The 11,269-nt window shown below is 36.6% G+C and overlaps 1 protein-coding gene across 9 annotated transcripts in view; it reads left to right on the plus strand.

The window, feature by feature from the left end:
• Positions 1 to 11,086, plus strand: part of HDAC10 (histone deacetylase 10) — a 42,366-nt gene extending 31,280 nt beyond the window's left edge. For 8 of the 9 annotated variants that reach the window (XM_054188531.1, XM_054188537.1, XM_054188533.1 and 5 more), the window contains 9 exons: positions 439 to 545; positions 1,943 to 2,010; positions 2,412 to 2,685; positions 3,312 to 3,402; positions 4,964 to 5,043; positions 5,535 to 5,588; positions 6,202 to 6,286; positions 6,725 to 6,910; positions 8,759 to 9,575. In XM_054188531.1, the coding sequence (XP_054044506.1) occupies positions 439 to 545; positions 1,943 to 2,010; positions 2,412 to 2,685; positions 3,312 to 3,402; positions 4,964 to 5,043; positions 5,535 to 5,588; positions 6,202 to 6,286; positions 6,725 to 6,910; positions 8,759 to 8,950 (1,137 nt within the window). In that variant the 3' untranslated portion in view covers positions 8,951 to 9,575. Of the gene's footprint in view, positions 1 to 438; positions 546 to 1,942; positions 2,011 to 2,411; positions 2,686 to 3,311; positions 3,403 to 4,963; positions 5,044 to 5,534; positions 5,589 to 6,201; positions 6,287 to 6,724; positions 6,911 to 8,758; positions 9,576 to 9,619 lie in introns of those variants that run through there. The other variant, XM_054188535.1, reaches the window with a different exon arrangement.
• The last annotated feature ends 183 nt before the right edge of the window (positions 11,087 to 11,269 follow it).

Genomic DNA, 11,269 nt, shown 5'->3' on the forward strand with positions numbered 1-11,269 from the left:
GCAGGTTGTTATAGACAACCATATCTTAAAAATGTCAGGCTGCAGGAGATTTCCCTTGTACAGACGTTTTAGAGGACAGTGATAGTATTTGCCTTCTGTGGAATCTTCCACAAGAATTGTTGAAGATGGCATATCAGGGATAGGAATGGAGAAGGCGTGTGTTTCCAGGGTTTTCAAGGCAAAGTCATGACTTGATTTCTGAAATGAATCGAACCATGATAAAGTGAGTTGAATCATGGGATGCCAGTGAAGTTCAGCAAGTAGCCTCTAACTTACTATTTTCATATTGAAAATCATTGACTTAGATGCACTTGTGTATCATCTTCCATTTCTGTAAATTCAGATATATTTTAAAAGTTTAATCTGTTTTCCATGATGCTGTTCAGATAGATGTTACAAGTACTTGTTCCTTAGGCGACACAAAGTATTTTTTTCTAGGGTGGATACCACTTAAAGTCATTGTCTGAATCAGTCTGCATGACTGTAAAAACTTTGCTTGGAGATCCTGTACCTCAAATAACTGGAGAAATGGCACCTTGCCTAAGGTAAGCATATGAAGAATTTTAGAATAACCCATGTATTTATCAAAGAGACTGAAGACGTGTGCTTTGAACATTTTGCTGAAGCAAGGTTTTAATATGGTGCTTTATAATATATTATTTTCTGCTTTGGATAGCTTGCTTTCCAAAATAGTCATCCAAGGTATGGTTTTGTATACTTTTGTTTCCGAAATGATTTCAAGTTGTGAAAACTTCTTAATGGCTTATAATTTTATGCTATTTATCTTTGGGCCTTGTTATCCTGTGGAGATCCATCTCACTCAAGGCTGAGATAGTCTTGCTGTGATCAAGGCAATGCTAGTTAATAACAGCCAGTATTTGGGAAAGTATGTAGTTGCAAGTATTAGTTCGTCAAACTCCAGAGCCGCTGCAGTTGCTGTAGTACAGCAATGGCTGGAGCTAACCTCTCTCACCAGTGAGAGCTGACGCTGTGCAGAGCCAGTCTTGATGACTCCTTCTGTTTCTGGAATTTGGAGTATCAAGGCTTGGGGTGTGAAAGCATTCAACTGTGTAGGGCTGTACCGAGATAATTAAACTTAGGGTCTAACTTATTTTGGAGACAGTAAGTTTGCACAGCGGTGAATCTGACCCAGTAGAGCACTCTGAATCTCTCTGTCACATGTGTAAACAGTGTCTTTCTCTCTGCCTGTTTGTACCATATCCACCTCTCTGTGTTCCATCTTCAGTCTCTCTCCCACCTAAACAGTTGTTCCATGCCTTTTTTCAGCAGTAATGCTCCTCGTGTTTTGGTGGCAGGACCTACTGGCTGGCTGTGTTAGTTAAAACTTGGAGCACATATCAGTCAAGGAAGCAGTGTAGATATACGCAGGCTGTGCGCAGTTTGGTTTGGTAAACTGATGAAGCAAAGCTGGTTATTTTGCTTCTAGCACATCCCATAGTACTTGTATCACCTCTTTTTCTTCTCTACAGACTGCAGTATCTCGGGTTGCTATCATCTGAGGTAACAGAGAGTCGATTATGTATTCATCCATTGTATCAGTCCAGCTCCTGAACACCTTGCAAATAATCTCCACATACACAAAATGTGTTCTGGATTTAACATGACCTGACTTATGTTTGAATGATAGCTAGCGTAACAGGACCATTTGCCTATAGCGCTGAAAATAGCAGTGATAATAAAAAAGAGATTTCAACACAAAGAATGGTAAGGAATGTGATTTACTTGGTTTCTGCCCCACTCTGAACCTTCCTGAACAGATAGTCTTGCTTTTGAGTGAATCTAATTACATCTTTACATTCTGTAGATAAAATCTCTGACAGAGCAAAGACAGAAGGTGTTCATATTCAGTTGGGTTTTTTTGGTTTTGTTTTTCCATATATTTTCTTTAGTGCTGATACTGTTAATCCTGTTTCTTTTGTAGTGCAATTGAATCTATTCAGAATGTGAGAGCGGCACATAAACCCTACTGGAAATGGTTGATGTATGAAGGTAATTACTCATCTCTTTCTTCAAGCAAATGTGATTGGTAAATGGATTTATACAGCGATTCAAAATGATTAAGATTAATACTAGTGGATTAAAATAATTGAACTACCAGTTAGTCATCAAGTGACTGATGAAGCAGTGATCCCACCAAAAAGCGCTTTGATACCTTTGTTTGAGGATGCTGTTTTCTGTCTCAAAAATATGAACGTAATTGCTAGATTGGAGCAAACATAGCAGCACTAAAAAATAACATCTGTGGCAGGAAACATTTTAGCTAGTGCATGGGAATAAATATACATACTATGACTACAGATATACTCTGTTTTGTAAATAAATTTAACCAAATATTAACACAGTGCTCAGGAATTAATACATGTGAAACCCCTCTTTTTTTTTTCCTCTAGACACATCATTTTTACAAAATCTGAGCACCAGTTCGCACCTACTAAAGAAGACTAATACAAATCCCTCCACAGAACATGAATCTAAGATGCCTAGCAATGATGAAACTGTCAAAGTAGAAAGGTTTTTGGAACTGCATATGAAAAATATTCTATTTCCTGTGCCTCCCATCAAAACAGCAACAACAACTGATGCTAAAGTTTCAGCACATTTACTCCCTGTACCCGTTCATTTGGTGAAGGAAATGGACAAAACTGAAATAAAGGCTCTTGTTAGGTTGGTCCTATCTGTTGAATTTTCAATGTAATTATGAGGATGAGAGGCCTCTGCATAGACTGTCTCTGCCATGGTCATCTTTTTGGCCTTAGTCTACTCAGTTATAGACAGAATTTCTCCCTTTGAAAAATGAAGTAATTGGTGTTGGTTATCACTCGTAGCCTTGAAGTCCTTTAAAGAACTAATCAGAATACTTTTTGAGAAAACTATTTCAGTGGGGATAGAACAGTTAGTGCAAATGTATTTATATAGAAAGAGATTTTGCTAGGAAGGTGCCTTAAAGCTCTGTGTTCATTTTTAGCTGAAAAAAATACCAAACTGGTCTGATTTGGGAGGCTCAACTTTTTGTCTTAGAAAGTCTAATTTTGACAGGACTCTATTTCCTGAATATCGTCAGACATTTCTATTTTCTTTCCAGTGCAGAATGGAGATAGGTTTAGAGAGCTCCAGACTGTCAGGCAACAGTGTTGTCATCTTCCTGCTAAAGCTGGGGTTTTGAGAATGAATGTGTAGCTCCTGCACAAAATGTACCCTGTCAGTACTAACTGCAAAGTGCAGTATCGTTGTCCTCTTTGAATGCATTATTGCCTCTAACCTAGTTTTTCTTCATATAATTTATTTTACAGTGGCAGTTATGCAGACCTTGTGAAAGAGGACAAAACTTTGCTCTCTCTTGGCAGTATATTGGCCATCCTAGATAAAATAATGAAAAAGGAGGTAATAATAAAGTGCTTTGATCTTGGGTGTGGGCGGAGAGTTGGATTCCTCTGATATCTGGACAATATAGTAAAAGCAGAAACTAGTTACTGTGTAGTTCCCAACCCCACTAATCTCAGCTAGAATGTGCTTTGCTACAAGTCTGAGTATGCAAGATGAGAAAAAACTATTTAGGGACAGTCGTTAAACCCAAGACATCTTTCTAATGATCTTTGGGCAAGACGTTGTCCTGCTTTTCTGCAGTCATAGCATATGAGTCAGTAATAACCTTCTCATCACTATCAGACATACAGGTAAGCCAGGCATTCAGTCTTCCCATTGAGGGGAGCAGAAGTTGGTGTATCGAGCAGTAGCAAGAAATCTGAGCAAGAAATGTCAAAAATTTTTCTGTCTCAGTGCACGGAGTTTTGCCTTCTGTCTTTAGGAGAGAGTTTACTTCTGCATTACCCTTCCTTACAAGCTGCACCCACTTACCATTATTTGTACAACAATTTACTCAAGTGAATTTTGATTTACACACACACGTTGCTTTAGTGGAGCTGTTTAAAACACCCCTGTGTGCTGTGATTCTGAACAGAGTAATTCCAAACCAGCATTTTGATTCTTGCAGGGTCAGGAATGAAGAGAAGGCAGGCTTAGAGGATGCACGTTTCTATTTTTGCTTTTACAAGTTTTTATACATAGAGAAAAACTGCAAACAAGTTAAGAAAACAAAAGATTGTTACATCATAATAAATCAGTCTCTCCCTTGGAAGGAAAAGCTCTGGTTAAAGTACCAGGCTTGCAAGGAAGAGTAACTGCCACAATGGCCTTTTTCCTGTAAGCTGCCATCTTACTGTTGGAAGGCACATATGTAGATCTCGGGGACAAATTTCTAACATTAGATACTGCACATACCTCTAGGAGAGCCTATAAAAAAATGAAAAAGAAAGGTAACTGGCAACAAGAACTAGAACTTTTCATAAGTTGCAGATGCTAAGCTGAGCTTTTTGTGTTGACAAATGCGAAGAGGAGTGAGGAGAGCATGCATTATCTTTCTGCTTAGCTTTCACGTAGAGTTCAAAGCACTACACAACACAAATGAACACTGAAAGCTTGACTGAGTAATACTGTCATTGTATTTTCCAGAAAGGAATAGCTGGCCTGGGTTAAAGAAGAGTCAGAATTAGAATTCAGGGACAACCTCCTTTTCATAGGGTTTATTTTTCTGGCGCAGAACCTACTGGCATACTGAGTGTATCCGATCTGCAGACTATTGAGAGAACCAGTAAAGATGACCTTCCCCTGCAAAAGCTATTTTTACAGTTGCCTTTCAGCATTGCACTATCCTTTTGAAGTAATAGAACAGCTCTTGGCATAATAATCAAATACAGCCTTTCTGTAGAAACGGAATTAATAACATTTTCTTAACCCTATTATGATAGATCATTAACATCCCTTTCATACAGCTGTGGCTTTGTTTGATACATATAAACAAGTAAAAATACAGTTGCTACAAATAAGAAATGATACAATTTTGTGCAGCGTTAATTATTTCTGAATGAAAAAATATATTTTGTAGGTATGCAATGGAATTGTAGAATCACCCGCATCTTCTGTTGCTGTTGCACTAAGACATTCTGTTCGTTTGGGATTCCAAAGGTGAATTTGTATCTTTTGCAGTTGGGGCCCTTTGACAAAATGTAGAAATAAGATAAAAGTGTGTGAAATACGGCAAATTGCCTTTGAAACCTTAATTTTAAAACAAATAGCATCTCCACATGCGTACCATTTTCAATATGTAGTACAGACAATATTGTATACGCCAGCAAAAACCTTTTGCCTTACCAAAGGCAAAACATTTTTAAGGATGACTGCTGTGCTAGCCTACATTTTCTTTGTCAGAGTTCAATTGTTTTTGGCCTGAGGACATTTTCTTGGTGGTGTTTTTTTCTCCCCAGTATTTGGTGGGAGAAAAGGAATTCCCTTGAGCTGTTATAAATGTGTTTTCTTTATACTTCTAATGGACCAGATTCAGAAACTATATTCTTATGCATCTAATCTACATGCAAACTCTTTAAACAAATTGCACTAATTGAAAAAAAAATAATTCTAGATGTAAGTGTATGTATATTTTTCTTTGTTTTCTGCAGAGTGCTTTGTATATTTGTTGGAGACATGCAAATCATACCAAACACAGAAGATGGGTGAGGTTTCACTTCAGGGAGTCAAATCCCAAAGGCTTTATAAACGTTACTAATTGTCCATACGTATGATGAAATCTGCACTAAGGAGTCAGTCAAGAGCTGATGTTCATTATGTTTAGCTTGAAACAAAATACAAAACATCCCCAAATATATCTCTAAAGACAAACTGTTAATCTCTAAGTGCCACTCTGTGAGTTTAGTTGTAGGCTTAAAGTATAATCCTTGTATATTAATTGAAATTTAGATTGCTATTGCAAATAGAAAGTAATAAAGAAGACAACTATTAATTATGTAGGGTGTACCCCCCTGTAACTGCAGGGGACACATACTGCTCACGCTGAGTTCCTTATTGAAAGTCATCTTTACTTATCTGTAACTTTTTGTGCTACTTCCCTTTTTTCTTAAAAGTAATTTGCCCATTTGCCCACTCTTTTTAAAAATACCTTAAAAAGGATTTCATTTTTAATTGGTGTTTACATTCTGGCATGTAGTAATGCAAATATTTATTTGCTGCTGTATTATGAATTAGTATTTAAAGAATGATGAAAGAAAATATCTTTTTATCTCATTGGAAGTTGTTTGTTAAATACTCAGATGCATTTTTTATTTACAGAAAAATACTCATGATACATATTTGTGAGAAAGAACAGTCTGGAAAGAGCAGCTCCAAACACTATATTTCTCTAAACTGGAAAGAGGTAAGATTCATTTTCTGGAAACAACATAAGAGAAAAGCTTTTTAACAGAAATAGTAGAATATATTTACAAATTCATAAAATGACACTGAGAATTGCACCCCTCACTGCAATTGGGACCTTTGAGAATATTTCCTTTACTTACCCTTGCAGAGTAGTACTCCTTCACAGTTCTTTAGAGCGTATTAGAATGCGTAGGGTTGAGGAAACCTTCAGTAGCTACTGTAGTTCATCTTCAAGAAGACAGAGTTACAGTGCGAAGACATTAAGGAAAAGATGAATATTCTGCCTGTTTAATATAAAAATTGCTGTGAAAACAGATCAGTATCCTGTTTCCTAGGTCAATCAAAAGCTTTTTGAGATTCACCTTGCTGTTTTATTTTGTATCTGGGAATTTGGGGCTTTACATTTGTGCTAAACAGTTCCTCGCTGTTGTTAAAGGATGCTGAAGGAAACGACTTCTTTTCTGCCGTACTTGGATTCATCCTTCCTGTAGCATATAGTTATCAACCTAACTTGACAGTAATAGCTGTTGGACCAAACAGGAGCCTTGGAATAAGTGAGATTTCTCTGCTTTTTGCTTTACTACAAGGATTAGCCGAGTCTCGAATTTTGGCAATGATCGAGGTAAGTGGTGCTAAGCTGTGGTACTTCAAAGTGCCTAAGACAGGACTCAAATCAAGCAGCAGTGTGCTTGGTATGAACTGGTTCAAGCTGCCCAGTAGAAAATACTGTCTGTATCTGTACTGTCTTTGGTACCTCTGAGTTCGCGATGCAAATAGCCCAAGTGGCCTGAGAAGAAGGGCAGACGCAGATGCACACCAAGCTGTAGGCAGCCTGCATGACTGAGAAGCTGAGGCATGAATGCAAGCCTGTCTGTATACTGTCTATAGACAGTAGATGTTCTGACAGTTTGCCACAGTTTGGGGATTAACTTCCCTTTCTGCTTGGGATTCACAGCTCAGAGTTGTCTCCTGAAAAGAAACACTCGTTGTCTGTTAATTATATGGCCTCTTTCCATCAAATGTGATTGAAAGCAGCCCATTGTCCTGTTTATCATAAAACACTAAATTTCCTCTCCTTTTCTCCCCCTCTTTATCACACATGACTTCCATAACGCAGAAAAGAAACTAAAATGGCACATATCGCTTAAGTGAACATAATTGCCATAATACATAACTGAGGATCAATCTACCCGAGCTTTGTGTTTCTGATAGAGAGCCTGGGCAAGGAAATAAAGAATATATGGATCTTTCCCTACTCCAGTGTTTCCATACACTACCACATTAAGGATTTCTAAATTTAGGAAGTCGGAGGCTGTATCCAGACCAGTGTGTGATAAGTGCCAGTGAGTGTATCTTCCATGAATTTGTCTAATCTCTTAAAGAACTCAATTTATACTCTTGGCCTCTGCAGCATCTTGTGGCTGTGAGTAACACAATTTCTCTGGGTGTTCTGTGAAACAGTAACTTTTGATTGCTTTTGTGCCTTCTAGTTCTTCTTTAATGAAAAACAATGAATAATTGCCCACGTATGCAATTTTATTCTAATCCATTTCCTAGCAAGTATCCAATTAAAGACATGCTATTCATTAAGCTGCCAATTAAGTGGATTTTGACATGCTTTGTTCTGTAGTCTTCTCAATTGCTATTTGTTTTAATTTACAGCGCTGATATGTAAATTGTCTAAGCTAATATAATTTGTACATTGATATACAGTCTACAGAAATAGTGTATCTGCACATTACTAATTAGGAGTATGAAATGGAAAGAATTACTGATATTGTGAAGGGTAAACTTGGAGATAAAAAGGAAGTTAGACATACACCTTTAAGAAATGACTGAGACTTTTATATTGGTACTCCACAGGTAGCTCCATCACAGGATTATCTAATGTGTGGGGATCTTCCAATACATGGGCTTGGCTTTTTAGAATAATTGAAAAAAAAAGACTTGTATCTTTTAAAAATAAAATAGAGTTACAGTCTTCAAAATAAATGTAAATAATCCTCATATACTATGGACACCTCATAATATAATTTCTGTGGGTAAATGACATTGATTTAGACTGTCAGGAGTCCAAAAAATATCACCTTTTGATGAAGCAAAATATATTGCTATTTTGTACAAATATAGAAAAAATTATGTGTGAAGTAAAAAAGCTCCATGCTCCCCTTCCCTCTTGACATTTTTTACCTTTAACCCAGCACTGTTTCTTTTCAATCACAAAAGAAAAACTAATACTCTTTCCCTATTTGAAAAAAAGCCCAAGTTCTACAGGAGGTAAAAATTAATTTACCTTTTTCAGAAAAAAATTCTCCATTTTGACACATTTTTATTTGCAAATTGAAAGTTGGTCATTCTTGCTACTAATATTAGCAACAAATATTACAAAAGCCTGTTTTAAAATATTTCATGTATTACTGAAATGAAGAAAGTTTGCTTCCCAGGAGTACTTTTTTTTCTTCTTAAATAGGACACAGAGAGAAATTTAATGCAAAGTCTAGCCAAAGCATTAGTGGGTGCATCTGCACCTCACTTTGGAGTTTATGTACCTCCTACCCAAGAAAAAGTGAATAAAATAAAAATATTAAGAGACCAATTTCAGCAGGAATGGAAAATGCTTCAGTGTTCAGGTAAGTTGTCTGTTTTTATCTTTAGTTCTTAGGAATACATGCAAGTTTCTGAAAATATTATAAAATACAGCTGGATCTTTTAAGTCAATGGGATATTAAAGTCAGTGGGAGCTCATTGATCTAATGTGAAAAGGATGAAACTCCAAATGCTTTTAATTTTGCTACTTGAGCCAGAAAGCACTGAATTCCGTAGCGTAGTAACTGTACCCTCGGGAACTTTGAATACTGTTATTCCAAAATTTTGAAATGAAACTACTAAAGTACTATGTGCTTAAAGAATGGTTAATAAGATGTGCACTGGCTCTGATTGCTAATGTATTTTCTGAATATAGTGCAGAATCAGGTTACATTTTTATTTAATTTAACTTGTCCACAAATCATTCAATAGTGATGAGTCATGCTTAAAGTACATTCACAAATAGCTGCATTTGTATAGGAATCAGATTGGGCAGGTATGTATGTTTTCAAGCATACTTGTCCAGAAACCGTTCTCTACTCAATAACTTTTGGTTTTCAACAGGAAAAAAAACCCAAAACACTGGTAAAGGTGGGCATCTGTGTCTGAAAGAAAACGCCCTGCTTGCTTTCAGAAGAAATGGCCAACAGCAGTGGTCTGGTTCCACTAAAAATGTTCTTGTGGGGTTGGGAATTGTGGTATGAGCTTGATTAATAACTCTTTTTCTTATTGCTGTTCTTTTCAGTGAAGGATGGGATTTCGAGAAATTGACTTCACTTCAGAATCATTCTATACAGCAGAAGAAAATGTGTTGCTGTTCATGTTGCCTTTTAAATCATCAGGAAAAGAGGTGGTCAATCTCTAAACAGAAAAAAAGCCATTTGCAGTTGTCTCCTGTTTTTAAAATACTTAAAATCCATATTCTTAGCTAGAGAATTGTGCTTGCAAATTCTATATTGGCACTAATTATTCAAGACTGACATTTTTGAAAACAACTCCTGTACTTCATTACTGCAAATTGGGGCCCATGTCACTTGTGATATTCTAAAGTCAGGTTTGCATATGCAGTAGCTCGAGTGCATGAATGTTAAAGAATTCCAGAAGACAGGAATCTGAAATGAGCAATCGTAATAGCCAAAACATTTTAATATTATTCAATACAATACCAAAATGCTTGCAGTGCTGCGATTGCCACCATTTCATTGGGAGTTTAAACTTAACAACAGGTCCTTCTGATTAATGAAATTTCATTTCATAATCTGATTTAAAGGATTCACCTAACACAGTCTATTCTTTTAATTTTTCTAATGAGTAATTGCCAATTGCAAAGAGTTAAGAAAGAAAAGCAGCTGAGCAGCTATAGTGTATGCATTTGCTATATCACACCTGCATGGTTGAGATTAATTTCCTGAACTGCACCAGGCATAAGAGAAAAAAGGAAAATATTTTGCATATATAAAATTACATCATTGAATAAAGCAGCGTAAAGAGGACTTCACTCTGCCCTCTTTTCAAATGTAAATTGTCTATATAACAAATAAAACCCTAAACCTCCCAGAGATTTGGTTGTGGCCTAAGGCTGGCATCATGTGAATTCTCAAAATTAAATAACCATCCCGAGGCAATAGCCATAGTGTGCCTTGTTTTGCAGCATTCCAGATATGATTTAGGGCTCCTTTTCAAGAGGACTTTTCTGTGACTGTGATTTCAATAACATGACCTTCTGATTTCAAACGCTTCAAATTATGTTTATACAGGTGTTGCTACTGGGATCAACTTTACGTAATTTGAATAACTAAATCTGCCTTCACAGTTGTCTTTTTTTAACTGTTTGCAGTGATTCCCTCGTTCATACTGGTTTTCAGTTATTGCTGGATGGGAAATGATACCCAATCTTTGAACATTTTGAAATGAAAGTCTGTTTCAAACGAAACTAAAAGCCGTGTCAAACATGTCACAAACAAAAGTTCGTAACAGATTTGTTGGTTTGTTCTTCTCACTCCCTGAAAAAAAAATACATTTTTTTGACAATAAATCACTTTGAAGGAAAAAACATTTTCTCAGAAATCTCTCGTTCCCTTTTACCTGCCTTTGTTCAACTGGATTTCTACAGCCAGTGTTTGAATTTTATCAGTGTTGTATTCTGATGTGTATTTTTCTAAGTTTTTAATCAAATTTATTAAAACGTGAATTAAGATTTTAAAAAAGTACTTTTGGTGTGGCGAGTTTGGGAACGCCATCAGCAGCCTGCAGCTTTACATTCCAGGGCTGGGGACGCGATACCAGCGTGGTTCACCGAGTTACCCTTGTAAACCGAGTGACAGCGCTACACGTATGACAGGAATGGTTTAAAAATCCTCAGCTGTCTTAATCCGGCGCTTTATGGACCGGCCTT

The sequence above is a fragment of the Rissa tridactyla genome, chromosome 1 (assembly GCF_028500815.1).
Source record: "Rissa tridactyla isolate bRisTri1 chromosome 1, bRisTri1.patW.cur.20221130, whole genome shotgun sequence".
NCBI lineage: Eukaryota > Metazoa > Chordata > Aves > Charadriiformes > Laridae > Rissa > Rissa tridactyla.